Source organism: Malaya genurostris, chromosome 3 (genome assembly GCF_030247185.1).
Source record: "Malaya genurostris strain Urasoe2022 chromosome 3, Malgen_1.1, whole genome shotgun sequence".
In the NCBI taxonomy this organism is placed as follows: Eukaryota; Metazoa; Arthropoda; class Insecta; order Diptera; family Culicidae; genus Malaya; species Malaya genurostris.
Genome location: NC_080572.1, coordinates 59,213,934 through 59,232,535, shown reverse-complemented (window position 1 = coordinate 59,232,535; position 18,602 = coordinate 59,213,934). Strand labels below are relative to the sequence as shown.

The 18,602-nt window shown below is 37.7% G+C and overlaps 1 protein-coding gene across 1 annotated transcript in view; it reads left to right on the top strand.

Annotated features, from left to right (window-relative positions):
- LOC131435955 (uncharacterized) overlaps positions 1–18,602 on the top strand; it is a 335,189-nt gene that overhangs the window by 116,306 nt on the left and 200,281 nt on the right. The window contains exon 2 of the mRNA XM_058604264.1: positions 15,598–16,832. Coding sequence (XP_058460247.1) covers positions 16,772–16,832 — 61 coding nt within the window. The 5' untranslated portion in view covers positions 15,598–16,771. The remainder of the gene's footprint in view (positions 1–15,597; positions 16,833–18,602) is intronic.

Sequence of the window (18,602 nt, the reverse complement as noted above, 5' to 3'; positions counted from 1 at the left end):
TTTTTGACAGTCGACGTGTACTTGTTTACAGTTTAAAAGTTCATCAGAAGTTCATCGTCCGAATGTAAAAATTGCAACTCGCCTCACACTTAACAGATTCATACATATATCGCTCCTTGATGCTGGAAACACATACAGTGCAATCTTTTTAGTTATTTTCACTGTGGAATACGTTTTTTAAAAGACACTTTTTCGTCATTTTTTCAATTTTTACCTTGCAGTCGCAAAACAAAACAAGTACACGGCAACTGTCAAAGATGAACTTGATTCATCGGCAGTTCATTTGTGTCGTCATCGTGCAAAACCTAATTAGGTTTTTTATCGTGACGACACAAATGAACAAGTATTCATCCTTGACAGTTCAGCGGTACTGTTTACAAACAAGCTTAAACAAGAATCGAAGAGCACATCTAAAACGATCATCTTCACACTTTGCAACTAGTCACTTTTATTTAATAAATATCAAAAACAAACCGTATTCAATCGTGAACAAATGTTTTAAAACTTTATTTAGGCGATACGGACCGTAGATGGTCTGATCCAATTTGTCAATAAACAAACAAAAGAAATTTCTGTTTACAAACAGTACTGCTGAACTGTCAAAATGTGTTCATCCGATTGAGGTTAGCAGTGACGGTAAAAAACCTAATTAGGTTTTGCACGATGACGACACAAATGAACTGCCGATGAATCAAGTTCATCTTTGACAGTTGCCGTGTACTTGTTTTGTTTTGCGACTGCAAGTTAAAAAATGAAAAAATGACGAAAAAGTGCCTGTTAAAAACGTATTCCATAGTGAAGATAAATAAAATGATTGCCCTGTATGTGTTTCCAGCATCAAGGAGCGATATATGTATGAATCTGTTGAGTGTGAGGCGACTTGCAATTTTTACATTCGAACGACGAACTTCTGATGAACTTTTAAACTGTAAACAAGTACACGTCGACTGTCAAAAAAAGTTCATTTTGTTCATTTTTGTGAGGTTATGTCCATGGTTGCCACATATACAGATTAATCTGCATTTTACAGATTTTTCAGATAAATTTGTGACCAAGATTCTGTATATGCAGATTTGCAGATTTTTGGCAAAAAATACAGATTTGTACAGATTTTTGATAGCGTGGATTAAAAATTGAATAAAGATCAAGTTAAAATATATTAAATAATGGTATTGATTATTTTTTCAAAGTGAAAACATTATCCTGATTGTGTGTTAATTCTAAGAAGAGGATAAAACTAAATATAAAAGAGTAAAGACAGTAAACACAGATGTTCTATCTGCTAATAAAAATTTGTTATTGCTTACTTTTATTTACAACTAGTGTAGCGTAATTGCTTATGCTTTCAAAAATTGCTTCCGATAAGATGAAAAGATGATGGCCTCGGCCATAACGTAAAGATTGCCAATTGATCAATCAGATTAAGTTTCACTTTCAGATTGGATTTCGAAAGTTTTTCGTCAAATCATTATTTCGAGAGGCTCCAACGCAAAAAAACAATTTCCAGCGTTTTTTCAATTACAAAATCATAAAATTCAGATTAAGAAAAGTTTTGGTTTCTTCAAATTTGGGTTCTAAAGACTTTTTCATTCCGTTGTGTTTCGATTTCTTATCACTTCTATATACAGATTTTCAATGCAGGTTTTTGAGCTCCCGATACAGATTTACAGATTTTTCTTCTGAAAAATGCAGATTTAAATGTGGCAACCCTGGTTATGTCATGTTCGTGCAAAACCTAATAGTATGGATTGCAGCGTTCATCAAAAAATTTCTATCTCATCATTGCAAGAAAATCACATTTGTGTATAATACTCGCTTGTTTTGGTTGAAACGAATTCATAGGAAAAATTAACGAATAAATTTACATTTGCGATCTTAACCGTGAAGGCTGATGCAAAAGATGAAGAATTTAATCTTGTACTGTGCAATATTTTCCAGTTGCTTCAACAGTGTTCCATTTTTTTTTATTTTCAAACAAAAACTTGTTTACTACTGAATTTCTAGACAATTGCCAAAACATAGAACCATTCGTTCTGCGCCATAGTTTTTAACCTAGTTACAGTGACTCGTTCGACCAAATGCACTTCACCTCCGCTGATTACGTGAACTGTAGCACTCGTTATGCCAATTTTCGACGTAAATACTCCTCTTGGTTCCGAGTGCCTCCCAGGACTGCATAATTCCAACGCTTTCTACCTGACTGGTAATTTTATTTCGAGTTGAAAAACACGCTAATAAGCATGGGAAGTCTAGGGAAAAGTAAACCTGTTCCAATTAGGTTTGGGACGTTTCATTCGGGAAACGGTAACTGGGGCGGTGGTTCGTTTGGGGTTCCTTTTTTTTTGTTTGTACGAATTTGCTTTTGCCCTTGGAACAAAATAGAACTGCAACCACGATTCGTGAACGAACCAGGGCACAATAACCCGTCATCTACCGATACTCGACCCATTCAACGCCGTGCTGTACTTTTCCAGCTCGAACCGAAAGCTATCAAGGTACATATCCGAGTCAAAAGCAAAAACCGCGTTTCATTCACTCGAATCCTGGTCGGTCGGTCGGTTGTTTGGTTGAGTGGTTTGGATTGACGATGCTTAAAGTATTTCGTATATAATCCTGAAATTGTTTTGGTTTCTGTTTGAAGTTGACTTACGGAGTCGATTTTTTTTTCGTCCAACGGGAGGCCAAAAGCCACAACTATTTTTTTCGCAACTCTGTTCGTGCTAGAGCTGCTGTAATGGGTGCGGAGAAGCTAGAGAGCCGAATTCATTTCCTTACGGGAGATTTCGTTTTCTGCATCATCAGAAAATGCTTGTTAGACAGACGAATTGCGATTTTTCTGATGTAGATATATTGCTACATAATTGGTAGTTAGCTTGAATAAATAATTTCTTGGGATGAACTTGTTGAGTCACGTGGAAAAGTTTTTTTGTTAGTTAGAGTTTTGAACTCTAGCGCAATTGGGCTCGTATTGATTTTCAATCAGTATTAAATACAAACGCTCGCAGATACGTTGAATGAGATATTTAAACAAGAAACATTCAAATATTCTCCATCAAAACGAGGTTGTATTTGATCTTCGAAATTCTGAGATACTATGTACTTCATTTTGATTACATCCGGAAATATGTACGCCGAATCAAAATATATTAGAGTGGCCAACATACCGTCGTTACACACAAAACACGTCAAACACAGAAAAGTGAATAAGAATCCACCTAGTTGTGGAACACTGTTTGTCACATTAGCTCATGATAGCGTGGAATTTTTCAAACAGTGATTAATGAAGTTTGTTAAAGAACAAGTAAGTTTGTTTGTCCATCAAGTAACATGCCATACAAATTTAATTAATTATGAGACCAGTTTTGTTGATTTTGTACCACCATTAATACCAAATTTTTAAATCATTGCGCTGAAGTAAAGTTACAGTTCAAAACCTGTTTAAATCCAGTGGTCTAATGATGCCTTTTTCATATATAATACTGTGGTATTCTATTCAAAATGTTTCTCTTCGATTTTTAAAGAAACCAACGGATTGTTTTTGTATTAACTAGTATAACATAGAAAATGAAACAGTTCTCTGATCGGTTAGGCCATCCATTAGAAAACTAGGGGGATCACTCGGTCGTACGACCACCACCTAACATAACATAATAAAATAACTGTTCAAACACGGCTCGATCACGAATCACGCAAAAAGCTGTTGAAATAAAAAAACTGCTCGTCAAAAATTTTTGAAAAACTACTTACCAAAACTGTATGAAAAACTACCAAAAAATAATATCTTTAAAACATTGCTCGAAAGATTGTTCCGTATCAACAATGTTCAAAAAATGTTCAAAATAACTACTCTATACAACTCTCCTGGAAAACTATTCGAAAAAACTGCTCAAAATAATGCTTGAAAAATTCGTCAACGATGCAAAAAAAACTCATATTCCTAATTTAGAAATTGATCGAAAAGCTATTTGCAAAACTGCTTGAGAAAACTGATTGAAAACTACTCAGAAACCTCAGAGAATCTGCTCAAAAACTACTTAAAATTGCTTTAATGACTGTTAAAAAAACTGCTCGGGAAATCACTTGAAATAAAACTGCTCGAAAAACTGCTTGATAAAAAACTCCAAAACAACAATGTTCGAATTATTTTGAGCAATGATTTTTAAAAACTGCTCGCAATAACTGCTACGAAACTACTGAAACTACTCGAAAATCACGCAAAATGAACTACTAAAAAAATTACTTGAAAAACTGCTCAATTGACTGCTTCAACACTTCAACAAAAAACTGCTCGTAACACCGCCGAAAAAAAATAATTGTAAAATAATTTACTAATCAAAATTATTTGAGAAACTTCTTCAACAAACTATTTGAAAATTTCTGGAAAAAATTATTCGAAGAACAGCACGAAAAAGCCGCCCGCAAGATGAGAAAAACTGCCCAAAAACTGTTCGATACAACAGTTTAAAATATTTTCTTTGAAAAAACTACGCAAAATTACAGTTTGAAACTCTGCCCGAAAAATTACCCAAGAAAACTGGTCAAGAAAACAACACAAATAAAAGTTGATCGAAAAATTGCCCCAAAACATCAGCAATGCTCGAAAAAACTGAAAAAAGAACTGTTCGAAAAACTGTTCGATGTACTGCTTTAAAACAACAATTTTGGAAAAACTGTTCGTCAGCAATGCAAAAAATACTGATTAAAATTGCTCGAAAAGCCTATAGAACTGCTCGAAAAACTGATGTAAAACATCGTTCGTAAACCGCTCGAAAAAAAAAACTTTCCAGAGAATTGCTACAAATATACTGTTCGACAAAATTGCTTGAAAAATTACTCGAAGAAGTTGTACGAAAAGCTTGTCGAAAACGTTGATTGAAATACGGCTTAAAAATTACTTCAAATCACTGCTAGAGCAAATTGCTGCTAAATTATGTCTAAAAACTACTTCCAAAAATTACTCGTAAAACTGCTAGAATAAAATACTGTAAAAAACTACTCGAAAATCACACGGGAAAAACAACAAAATTGAAAAAATAATCAAAATACTTGTTAGAAAACTGCTTAATGAAACTGCTCGAAAACCTATTTGAAAAACTACTCGAAATAGTCTGCTCGAAAAATTGCTCAATCAAGTGCAAAAAATTACTTCCTGAATATTTACTAGAAAAACCTTTTTGAAATATTACCCGAAAGACTACTCGAAAAAATCGCCCGAAAAAAATATTTGAACAGTTGGTCGAATAAACTACTCGCAGTGTGCTAGGAAATGTTACTAATGTTTAAAAATCTACTTTAATAAACTGGACGGAAAATCTGTTAAAGAAACTATTCTAAAAACTGCTAAAAATCTGTTCGAAAACATTTCTCGAAAACTTTTTGATATAGAGTTATGGACGAACCCGAATAGCATATGGCCCGTACGCACAGACCTCAGCAAAGTACGCGCCAGCAGTAAGACGCCAGTGTATCCAACGCGTGGAGATGTCAACCACCCTGTTACCAATTATTGAACCGCTGGCATCGCAGCAGACATCCGGCCACCGTGGTTGCATCAGCCGAAACCACCACGCCGCATCGACGATTCGACATGTTCGGATAGGATAACCGCTGATACAATAGTTTAGGGCTAGGTAGTCAGGTCTAACGAACATTCAGGCAGGACAAGATAGTCAGATGTTCCAGAAAGTTACTGCAATTAAACTGTTCGAAAAAATGACATGAAAAATTGCTCGAAAAATCTGTTCAAAAATTACTCTAAAGTACAGCTCGAGCAAACTGCTGCTAAATAATGTTGGAAAACTACTTTCAAAAGCTGTTCGTAAAACAGCTAGAAAAAAACTACCCGCAAGTCAGCTTGAAACAGCTGCTCGAAAATCATCTGAGAAAAAGTGCTGGAACAATAAAATTCGATAAAATGTTCAAAATAACGGTTCGAAAAACGTATGAAAAACTGCCCGAAAATTTGCTTAAAAACGCTATTTTTTTTTTCAATAGTATAATATATATTTTCAGGCACACTGCTTAAGCTCTAAGATGCCAAGGGTATTTCCTAATCTTAATTAACGACTAACTTAAAACTAGAATAGTATCATTTGATTATGTCGTCTAGAATTTTTGAAAAAAGCTTTTAGCTGGTATTCGGCAGGTGTCGGTGAATTGAATATTGCATGAATTCCAAATGGTGCTATATATGGCCGCTTCCTTTCGGTTCGTGTGGGTCCGCGGGAAACACCCCCAAGCTACGAAGGCCCGGCGGGTGGCCCGCATGCTGGTCATCGTCTGGAGCGTAGGACCGTAGGCGGTGATGGTGATGTTACGAAGAGATGAGAAAATAAAAAAAGTAAATATTGTGAAAACCGAGGTAAATAGGGGGTATGGAAACAAAATGTTTGAAAACTACAGAGATCTAATTAGTTGCCATCGAGATGGTGAAGAGACATGGAAGGGGGGAACGAAAAGTTAGTGACAAAAAAGATCTTGTTAGTTCCAATGAAGATGGTGGACAGGGACGGTGATCGAGAGAATCGAGCGGATGTTAGTGTCGAACCTGTAGGTGGAGATTATACTTTCTGAGCGAGGTATAACAGATTACACTTGGATATTAATGTGTTTGAGGTACTGGTATATAAGAAGCATATAAGAGATATCCCGACTAGCCAACACATCTCGGACCGGAACTTCAGGTGGTCTACCTCGGGCCCTTAGGGAGTCCTTTAATAAAGACCTGGCGTCACGATACTCCGTACACGTCCATACGACATGCTCGATGTCCTGATAACCGTCACCACAAGCGCAGAGACCGCTCTCCACGATTCCAATACGCCGGAGATGCGCGTTGAAGGTGTAATGGTTTGACATGAGCCGAGACATCACACGAATGAAGTCATGACTCACGTTCATCCCCCTGAACCAAGGTTTCGTCGATACCCTAGGGATAATGGAATGCAGCCATCGTCCCAGTTCGCCATTGCTCCATGAAGTTTGCCAACTTTCGAGAGTTTTCTGACGAGAGATACTGAAAAATTCATTGAAGCAGATTGGTCTTTCATAAATATCACCTTCCAATGCGCCCACTTTAGCCAATGAGTCTGCCTTTTCATTGCCCGGAATGGAACAATGCGAGGGGACCCAGACTAACGATATTAAATAAGACCGTTCAGATAAAGTTCTCAAATGTTCCCGTATTTTCCCCAGGAAATATGGGGGATACTTTCCTGGCTTCATTGCCCGGAGAGCTTCTATTGAGCTTAGACTGTCCGTGACTATGAAGTAATGGTCTTTGGGCAAGGTTTCAATGATCTCGAGGGTGTACTGAATAGCAGCTAATTCTGCGACGTAGACTGAAGCCGGATCACTGAGTTTGTACGAAGCGGTGATGTTCTGATTGAAGATTCCGAAGCCTGTGGACCTGTTGATGTTTGATCCGTCAGTGTAAAACATCTTTTCACAGTTGACTGTTCTAAGTTTATTATAAAAAATATTTGGGGCCACTTGAGGGCGCACGTGATCCGGAATTCCACGAATTTCTTTTCTCATGGATGTGTCGAAAAACACAGTAGAATTAGTAGTATCCAAGAAATGAGCACGGTTGGAAACAAACGAAGAAGGATTAATATTCTGAGCCATGTAATCAAAATACAAGGACATAAAACGGGTCTGAGAATTGAGCTCGACAAGCCTTTCGAAGTTTTCAATCACCATCGGATTTAAGATATCGCATCGGATTAGCAATCGATATGAGAGATCCCAGAATCGGTTTTTCAACGGTAAGACGCCCGCGAGCACTTCGAGACTCATCGTATGAGTCGACTGCATGCAACCTAAGGCAATACGCAAACAACGATACTGAATTCTTTCCAGTTTAATGAAATGGGTGTTCGCGGCGGATCGGAAGCAGAAGCATCCATATTCCATTACAGACAATATGGTTGTTTGGTACAGCCTGATCAGGTCTCCTGGGTTTGCACCCCACCAAGTTCCGGTTATTGTGCGAAGAAAATTGATTCTCTGCTGGCATTTTTGTTTCAGATATCTAATGTGGCATCCCCAGGTGCCTTTGGAGTCGAACCAGACCCCGAGATATTTAAATGTGAAGACCTGAGCTATGGTTTCACCCCCTAGTTGAAGCTGTAATTGTTCTGGTTCTCGCTTTCTTGAAAATACGACCAGCTCAGTTTTCTCCGTAGAGAACTCGATACCCATTTGAAGAGCCCATGTCGACAAGTTGTCGAGGGTATCTTGTAATGGTCCTTGGAGATCGGCAGCTTTGGGTCCTATAATGGACACAACGCTGTCGTCGGCAAGTTGTCTTAGCGTGCAAGATGTGTTGATACATTCATCAATGTTGTTTACGTAAAAGTTGTATAAAAGGGGGCTTAAGCATGAGCCCTGAGGAAGACCCATGTAACTGAATCGTATTGTCGACAAATCACCATGCGCAAAATACATGTGTTTCTCGGACAATAGATTATGTAAAAAGGTGTTCAAAACCGGCGAAAGACCATGCTGGTGCAGCTTCTTAGATAGGATATTTATAGAAACTGAATCAAAAGCCCCCTTGATATCTAGAAATACTGATGCCATTTGTTCTTTACGAGCAAATGCCATTTGAATTTCGGTTGAGAGCAACGCAAGACAATCGTTCGTTCCTTTACCTCTGCGGAAGCCGAATTGTGTATCTGAAAGTAAACCATTAGTCTCGACCCAATTGTCTAGACGGAAGAGAATCATTTTTTCGAACAACTTCCGGATACAGGAAAGCATAGCAATCGGCCGATACGAATTGTGATCGGAGGCTGGTTTCCCAGGTTTTTGAATGGCGATAACTCTCACTTGTCTCCAGTCGTGTGGAACAATATTATCCTCGAGGAACTTGTTAAACAAATTCAGCAAGCGCCTTTTGGCAGAGTCAGGAAGCTTTTTCAACAAGTTGAATTTAATTCTGTCTAACCCCGGGGCCTTATTGTTACACGACAAGAGCGCAAGTGAGAACTCTACCATCGAAAACGGTGTTTCGTTTGTATTCGAAGTCGCGGCGCGGGATATCTTCTGTTCCGGAACAGAATCAGGACATACTTTTTTAGCGAAATCGAATATCCAGCGGTTAGAATATTCCTCGCTTTCGTTCGTTGTGTTTTGGTTGCGCATTCGTCGGGCTGTGTTCCAAAGAGTGCTCATCGATGTTTCTTTTGTTAATCCGTCAACAAACCGTCGCCAGTAACCTAGTTTCTTTGCTTTAACTAAGTTCTTCATTTGCTTATCTAGCGCTGCGTAATTTCTATAATTATCAGGTGTTCCATATTTTCTGAACTTTTTGAATGCTAAAGATCTTTCCGCGTTCAGTGATGAGCACTCTTTGTCCCACCACGGGTTGGGAGGACGAATGTTAGTATTCGCGCCGGGTATACGTTTCGTCTGAGCTTGAATCGCAGTGTCGAGAATCAAGCCAGCCATAAACGTATACTCTTCCTCCGGAGGAAGTTCTTGTGTTGTTTCTAGTTTCTCAGATATCGATATTGCGTAGCATTTCCAATCAATATTTCGTGTGAGGTCATACAAAACATTGATTGTTTCCGATGGTCTTAATCCGCTGGCGATTGAAATTACGATAGGCAGATGATCGCTACCGTGGGGATCAGGGATTACCTTCCACGTGAAATCCAACCGTAGCGATGTCGAGCAGAGGGATAAGTCCAGCGCACTTGGTCTTGCTGGTGGTGCGGGAATTCGTGTCATTTCTCCCGTATTCAAGATTGTCATATTGAAGTTGTCGCAAATATCATGGATCATAGCTGATCTGTTATCATCATGAAGACAACCCCATCCCGTACCGTGAGAGTTAAAGTCTCCTAAAACTAACGTCGGTGCGGGAAGAAGTTGCATGATACTGCTGAGCCAGTGGTACCCAACTGAGGCTCTAGGGGGAATATAGATGGAAGCAATACAAAGGTCCTTGCCTTTAATTGTGACATGACATGCGACAACTTCAATACCTGATATCGAGGGGAGGTTAATTCGAAAGAAGGAATAGCACTTTTTGATCCCCAAAAGTACTCCTCCGTAGGGATTATCTCGATCCAGGCGAATAATGTTAAAATCGTGGAAGTTTAGTGATACATCAAAAATTAACCAAGTTTCGCACAATGCAAATGCGTCACATTTCAGATTATTTACTAAGTATTTAAAAGGATCTATTTTCGGGATGATACTTCTACAGTTCCACTGTAAAACAGTGATCGAATCCTTGACCTCGTTCGAAAAATTAGCCATCGAAGGAAACGATTGCTGAGAGGAGGGGCCATTTTGCAGTCAGCTGCATCAAAAACATTTTAACTTTTGGCAGGAAAGTCATCAAAATACCTTTTAGGGGGTCAGAAATGTTGAAGACGGAAAATATAAAGTCCACAATGTCACTGAATTTTACAAGTCCAGCACTTGATGTGTTTTCTGGTTCCTTGGGGACTTTCGGGGTTTTGGGTGTCCCCGGAAGTGTTGGATATTCTTTCTCCGATTTCAAGTCTCCGGAACTAGGAGCTTTTGGCTTCTTCTTTTCGTTTTTTTTACCAACACTTCCTTCTGCTGTTAGTTTTGGAGGGCCTTCAAGAGATATCTTCGAACCCTTTCTAGGGAGTTTAGGAGATGATATATTTTTCCTCTTCCTAAAATTACGAGGGACAGTTGAAGATGTACCTTCTTGAGGATCGTCAGAGTCGCAATCGTCCGCAGACAAACAGGTGTAGGGGTTCTGTTCAGGTGGTGTGGCGATTTTCAGCATTTCTGCGAACGATCGGTTTGATCGTTGTTTGAGAGATCGTTTCAAATGATCTCCACGCAATTTATACGCAGAACATGCTGTGAGGTCATGCGGGGCCGCCCCACAGTAAAGACACTTTTCAATGTCTCTGTCGCAAACGCCATCCGCATGACTCTCTCCACACTTCGAGCAGCGGGGCCGATTTCCACAATGGGAAGCTGTGTGTCCTAGTTGTTGACAACTAGTGCAATTCATTACCCGTGGTACGAAAAGTCGTACAGGTAGACGAACCCTGGCCAGGAGAACGAATTTCGGCAAAGCCGAGCCGGAGAAGGTCACCCGATACGAGTCCGAGTGGGGATAAGACTTTGTCCCATCCGCGGCGATCGATACTGAATGCAAACGTTTGCAGTCCAGTATCTTGACATTCTTAAGCAAGGGATCTTTAAAACATCCGACCCCATGTTTGAGAATGTCCTCGCATGTCAGACTTGGATCCGTGATCACTCCGTCTATCTCGACTTCGCGAGCTGGTATATAAACGCGGTAGTCCCGCGTAAAGTGATCGTTTCGAGCGATCTCATTAGCATGTTTCAGACTGGTCAACGAGACCCTGAGCTTATCGGGACGAATTTTTGAAATAAATTTCAATGTTGTATATTTCGACTCCAAGTCTTTAGATATTTTCAAAATATTAAGCGGTTTATTCTTCTCTTTGGTCCGAAAATAAACCACATAAAGGCCGGCCGAGGGTGAAGGCTCTTCGGGATACTGTTTAACCCGGTGAGTCTTACTATTTGGAGCAGATTTAAAATCTGTTTCCATTTTATCTTCGGGGGGCAGGGGAGAATTTAATGGACTTGCCATAGCGCGGTTGAGGTTCCGCGCAAATTATAGGGGGAGTCAAAATATAAGACGATAAAGGGACACGAAGGGAAAAAATATTATACTTAGCTAATGATCCGTAGCAACTCGGCCGCTGAGGCCAAGCGTTAGTTACAACGACCTCCGAGAATTAATATGCACACAGCACCGGTTCACGGCACCACACTAAACGTCGGTTCACTGTTCTTATTGTTTTAACACAATAGCACCCGGCACTGTCTAACGGTATTTATTGTTTATACTGTATTGATCTACTGCACAAGCTCACGAACAAAAGATCTGATGTTAAATGACCTTGAAACGGATTAGAATGGATTAACGCACAGCTGCTCTAATGCAAACTACCATCCGATCGATACGACGGTCACGAAAGGAATGAAAAAGGCTATTTTACAACGACTCGAAGAAATTGCCCGAAAAAAACTGATTAGTTGGTCGAATAAACTGTTCACAGAGTGCTAAGAAAAGTTATTCTTCTTAAATGTGTGAAAAACTACTTGAATAAACTGAACGAAAAAACTGCTGTAAAAACTGTTCAAAAAAGTTACTCGAAAAACTACTTTGGAAAATTACTCGAAAAACTGCTAGAAAGAAACATTCGGGAACTGCTCAGGAAACAACATGCATGACTGCTCCAAAACAGGAACAAAATTTGCTCAAGAAAGCTGCTAAAGCACTGTTAAAAATATGCTTGAAAAATTTGTTTAATGACATTCCACATTCCAAGTAGTGATTATAGCGACAAAAGCCTGTTGTAATTCCAGCTGGTCTATTATACTGCACTATTAAAATTAAACCTAATAAAATGCTATTTTGAAATTGATTTTTGGCAGTAACAGGAGCGCAGCATTTTGCATGTTTCGAACACACAGCAGACGCAGCATTTCAATTGACATAGTGATAACCTGCGCTACTGTTATAGCTACTTATGATATTATGATAATATTACTGATGGGTAATATTTTTTAATCAGCAACATAGTATGCTTTCTGATGGTTAATTTTAATTTCATATCATAATAATTATTATTAACCACATCACTTGTTGCTATTGCTGAATAAATTTCGAATACATCACCGGGATTGGTCCACTTATCAACAGAGCATCAAATTTCAAAGGATAAAAATTTAGTGTATTTTTGCCTTCCTCTATGGAAAAGTATTAGAATTGCTAAAAAAAAAACGACTTTTGAACGGAACCTCGGAGACCCATAGTGTTATATACCATTCGACTCAGTTCGACGAGATCGGAAAATGTCTGCGTGTGTGTATGTGTGTGTGCGCCCACTTTATTTTTACGCGCTCAATTTTCTCAGAGATGGCTGAACCGATTTGAACAAACCTACGATCGTTTGAAAGCTACTGTCGGGCCTTTGATCAAGTTCAAAGATCAAATGGGTGTGACTTTTGGTTCCGAAGATATGATGGTATAAGTGACGTAACCGACACACACGTTAAGCAAAACTAAGCGTTAAGGGAAAGTTCTACTCAGTGAAAATCCAATGTATTCCAATTTATTTTTGCATCGATGATGTATTTACATGCAATGTAAATTTCATTATTTTTTCCTGTGCGTTAGTGTTGGTATTATTATTCTCAAAAAAGGCGGGTGGGTAATGTCAGAGACATAACTGGATGTCGTGAATACGAAAACAACTGACATGTTCATTAACACTTCGGAATATCAATTAGTCGATCAATGGTATGAATTATGCAAGCATTTCCCTTTTCCACGTTTTTCGCAAAAATAAAGAAGGCTTCACTTGATCTAGATTACTGTGAATTTCACATAGCGAAAAGTGCAAAAATCAAATCAAACAGTTCTAGATTTGCACTAAACTGAGGATATTTCCCTTCGATTTGCGAGCAAGAAATTCTAATAGTTCTTTAGAAAACTTTTAGAGCCATTAGAACGGCTGATTTTGTGTAATGCTCTCCACCGTTGCTTTTTCACCAATGCAAATGACTGGCAGCTGTGACGTAATCGCTCTTGTCGGACGCGAAACTAGCTTTGCAAACGACACAAAATACATCTGCTCACAGTGACGATAGAATCCAAACTGATCCAATTTTTGTTAAGAGCTTTCTTTTTACGTGATTTCGTTTGTAGCTTTTTCACTTATGGGCGGTCCTAACGGCTATAAAAATAGCAGCATATAGAATTTTAATTTCGATTATTTCATTTCGGATTTGCATTTCATTGAAAGAAACTATCCGGATGCTGCACGGGATTCATTCCTGCCTTTCAGAAGGACCAGATTGTGGAACACACTACGATATTAAACACTGTTCGAAATTTCGATTCTATTGGTAGTTAGATTATATAAATCTTTCCACAGATCACTGAGCTATGAACGCGCCTTATGAATTTGATACTCGTTTATACCAAACATTTCAGAAAAGTTTAATTTTGAATTATTTGAGATTATGTCAAACAACTGAATATTTTATCATAAAATTGTGATCATATTTCTGATGGCATGTAGCAAAAATTATGTTGACTCGTTAGATACAACAAGAAATATTCACGATCAAAAACTTATCACTCTCTCAGAGGTTAAATTTTGAAAAGGCACCCCATAGTAAAGTAAGTCGTATTCACGACAAAATTAAATCAGCTAAAGAAAATAATTGTCGGTTAAATGGTAATAATTAAAAAAATTATCCTTGTCGGTGATTATCGTTTGCATTATTATAATCGAAAATGATGAAGAAAATCGTTTGATTTTCTGATAAATGATTTTGGGACAACAGTATTATGTCTGATTGGTGTTGCAGAAATTATCACATAATCAAATATCACCGCTGAGTATGAACAAAATCTCAGTCATAGAGCGATTTTCACTAGAATTCATATACATTCAATACGGCGAGTGACCATAACTTACGCCTTGAGCGTACTGTCCTCAGCCATTAAGGTGATGATGCAAAAACCGTACGAAACTGAGCTGGATTTTTTTCAATACATAGATCTTGACAGTTGATGTGCAAACCCATTGGCTTTGGTTAAGAAGAAAGTACCGTAAATTATGACGAAAATTTAAAAAATTCGGGATTCTCTTCCGAGGTAGTTAAGCCGATTTTCTCAAACTTGGGCTGAAACGAAAGATCCCCCAGGGTAGTATGGATTTTAATCCAGATCCGATTTCCGAAATCATAGGGTGGGGTGCGTAAAATTCCAAAATGTCATTCATGACGAAGATGCAAAAACCGTAAAAGCTCTGTGAGTCTGTGTTAAAACTTGTTGGATTGGTTTCGGCTGTACCAGTCCAGGGGTTTCCGATTCCAGAACAATGAGAAATATAGCAGTCAAAGTCTTCAAAAGAAAAAAAACGAAAAAAATCAAATTCTTTGAAATCACACAAATTCTACATGTTCTTGAATGTTAATTTGCGTGAACGGCGACGTTCAATTAAGATGTAAAGTCACAAGATTTTTCAGAAGTAACCTCTTGTTGGACAAGAATATTTATCAATGTTTAGATAAGCGCTCTGTAGCCAGTTATTAACAGCCCACGAAGCAACAAAAGTGAAAAAATTCAAGGTCAATCTAGCCCTCGATCACGAACCCAACAAACTTCACTTCATAACAATGAACATTTGGTCGAAATTAAGAAATTTAAATGGCACATTCAAAATGACAGCCGTAGTCCCCATCCTTCATGCTTTCTTTCCCCAAATCGAAACGGTGTGCCACATCGTGCTGCTGCCAGGTCATAAAAACGGAACAACATTTCAGGGCTTTTAATGGCACCAGACCGTAATGCTGCTGCCATCTCTTCCTGAGCGCTTGCTTTTATCTGTGTGATATTTTGCCTCTTCACACGGCCAAAGCCCGAAACTTTTTGCCCGAGGAGCAGCTTAATGTATGTAATTTGTTCGACATAAAATAAACTTTTTTATCTTTGGCCTTCATCTCTAACTCGTTCTTCTCTCGCCTCTGGTTTCATTTTCATTTCAGACTGTTTGTCCCCGAATCGGATCCTTCACACCCCGTCGGTGTCTCGGTCACCCACAGCCGGTTAATGGTGCCGGTGGTATCTTCCGGTTTGTCAGCAACAGCAGCAGCATCAGTGTGCCACGACGAGGTCGTCGGGTGATAAAAACTGGAACAGTCAACCACGCCAACAGCAATTACTCAGCACCGTGGAAGTGGTTTGGGAACAGCACTCATCAGTGATACGACGGCCCGAGAAGGACGGAAACATAAATTAAGCGTAATGCTCGTCAGGAACCAACCGGACACGGGACACATAAAGCGAATAAATAATCATCATTATTATCATAAAATATAAAACGCAGTTTTTCGACACCCCCCAGCGGTGTGTTTCGTGTGAGCAGGGGTTAAATGGTGTCATGCACAAACAGCACAAAAAAGCATCCCTCATTAAGTCATCAAAAAGTAGTGAATAATTTACTGCACAAGTGATTCGACAATGAAACGATAAAACTTAAAGAGTATTTAATGAAAATTTGAGCACCAAAACCGAACCACTCTAGGCAAGTGAAAATTTTTGCTTCATCTGCTCAACTCTCGCAATAAACTAGTGTTTCTATCCTATCCTTAGCCCTTCGCTTTAGATACTATTTTCCTGCCAGCAGATAAAGCAAGACGTGTGTATGTGTGCCAAATAGAGGACTAAGCACAAACAGGAGAGATCCTACACCCACCGTAACTCATACCAGTCCAACCATTTCCCATTCCATCCGACACAACTTCTCGTATTCATGAGATTAAAGTGTTTATTCTGCAACGTTAACTGTAGACTCTATCGCCCTCTTTCCTACTACTGCTGGCTTGCCTTGCTACTGAACTACGTACACTCTGCGCCGAAACAAGTGATTTTAGGCAGTCAACTTTCACCCGCTCTGATCTATCTTGATAAGCTCTTGATCCCGCCGAAGCTCCCAGTGCACAAAATAAAGCGCCACGTGGTGCATCCGAGTGTGAAAAGTAAAGCAGCAGTGAGTGTATACGAAATTTGAAAAAAGAAAAAAAAGCATTCAAGTATTATCAAGTATCTGTAGTGACGAAAAAAAAAGTTTCGGACGAGGTTAGCACAACCAGCTGGAAATTCAGGGGGAACCGAAATTGATGGATTGTACTCTGCACTAGGAATCCAGGTGATGACGTGATGATACCAACAGCCCATCAGCGAGTTTGGATTATATTTTGTTGGTACCTAGTGTTACAATGTAAGTATCTGATATTTCGAGCTGTTCCTTAAAAATATTTCATACAATATTGAGTACAAATTCTTCTGTATTAATAGGTTACGACAGTGACCAGTAAAAAACGAAAATAAGGGTAATTTCAGCAGAGAAACAGAGAAAATCAAAGAATCAAAGAATCAAAGAATCAAAGAATCAAAGAATCAAAGAATCAAAGAATCAAAGAATCAAAGAATCAAAGAATCAAAGAATCAAAGAATCAAAGAATCAAAGAATCAAAGAATCAAAGAATCAAAGAATCAAAGATTCAAAGAATCAAAGAATCAAAGAATCAAAGAATCAAAGAATCAAAGAATCAAAGAATCAAAGAATCAAAGAATCAAAGAATCAAAGAATCAAAGAATCAAAGAATCAAAGAATCAAAGAATCAAAGAATCAAAGAATCAAAGAATCAAAGAATCAAAGAATCAAAGAATCAAAGAATCAAAGAATCAAAGAATCAAAGAATCAAAGATTCAAAGATTCAAAGAATCAAAGAATCAAAGAATCAAAGAATCAAAGAATCAAAGAATCAAAGAATCAAAGAATCAAAGATTCAAAGAATCAAAGAATCAAAGATTCAAAGAATCAAAGAATCAAAGATTCAAAGAATCAAAGAATCAAAGAATCAAAGAATCAAAGAATCAAAGAATCAAAGAATCAAAGAATCAAAGAATCAAAGAATCAAAGAATCAAAGAATCAAAGAATCAAAGAATCAAAGAATCAAAGAATCAAAGAATCAAAGAATCAAAGAATCAAAGAATCAAAGAATCAAAGAATCAAAGAATCAAAGAATCAAAGAATCAAAGAATCAAAGAATCAAAGAATCAAAGAATCAAAGAATCAAAGAATCAAAGAATCAAAGAATCAAAGAATCAAAGAATCAAAGAATCAAAGAATCAAAGAATCAAAGAATCAAAGAATCAAAGAATCAAAGAATCAAAGAATCAAAGAATCAAAGAATCAAAGAATCAAAGAATCAAAGAATCAAAGAATCAAAGAATCAAAGAATCAAAGAATCAAAGAATCAAAGAATCAAAGAATCAAAGAATCAAAGAATCAAAGAATCAAAGAATCAAAGAATCAAAGAATCAAAGAATCAAAGAATCAAAGAATCAAAGAATCAAAGAATCAAAGATTCAAAGATTCAAAGAATCAAAGAATCAAAGAATCAAAGAATCAAAGAATCAAAGAATCAAAGAATCAAAGATTCAAAGAATCAAAGATTCAAAGAATCAAAGAATCAAAGAATCAAAGAATCAAAGAATCAAAGAATCAAAGAATCAAAGAATCAAAGAATCAAAGAATCAAAGAATCAAAGAATCAAAGAATCAAAGAATCAAAGAATCAAAGAATCAAAGAATCAAAGAATCAAAGAATCAAAGAATCAAAGAATCAAAGAATCAAAGAATCAAAGAATCAAAGAATCAAAGAATCAAAGAATCAAAGAATCAAAGAATCAAAGAATCAAAGAATCAAAGAATCAAAGAATCAAAGAATCAAAGAATCAAAGAATCAAAGAATCAAAGAATCAAAGAATCAAAGAATCAAAGAATCAAAGAATCAAAGAATCAAAGAATCAAAGAATCAAAGAATCAAAGAATCAAAGAATCAAAGAATCAAAGAATCAAAGAATCAAAGAATCAAAGAATCAAAGAATCAAAGAATCAAAGAATCAAAGATTCAAAGAATCAAAGAATCAAAGAATCAAAGAATCAAAGAATCAAAGAATCAAAGAATCAAAGAATCAAAGA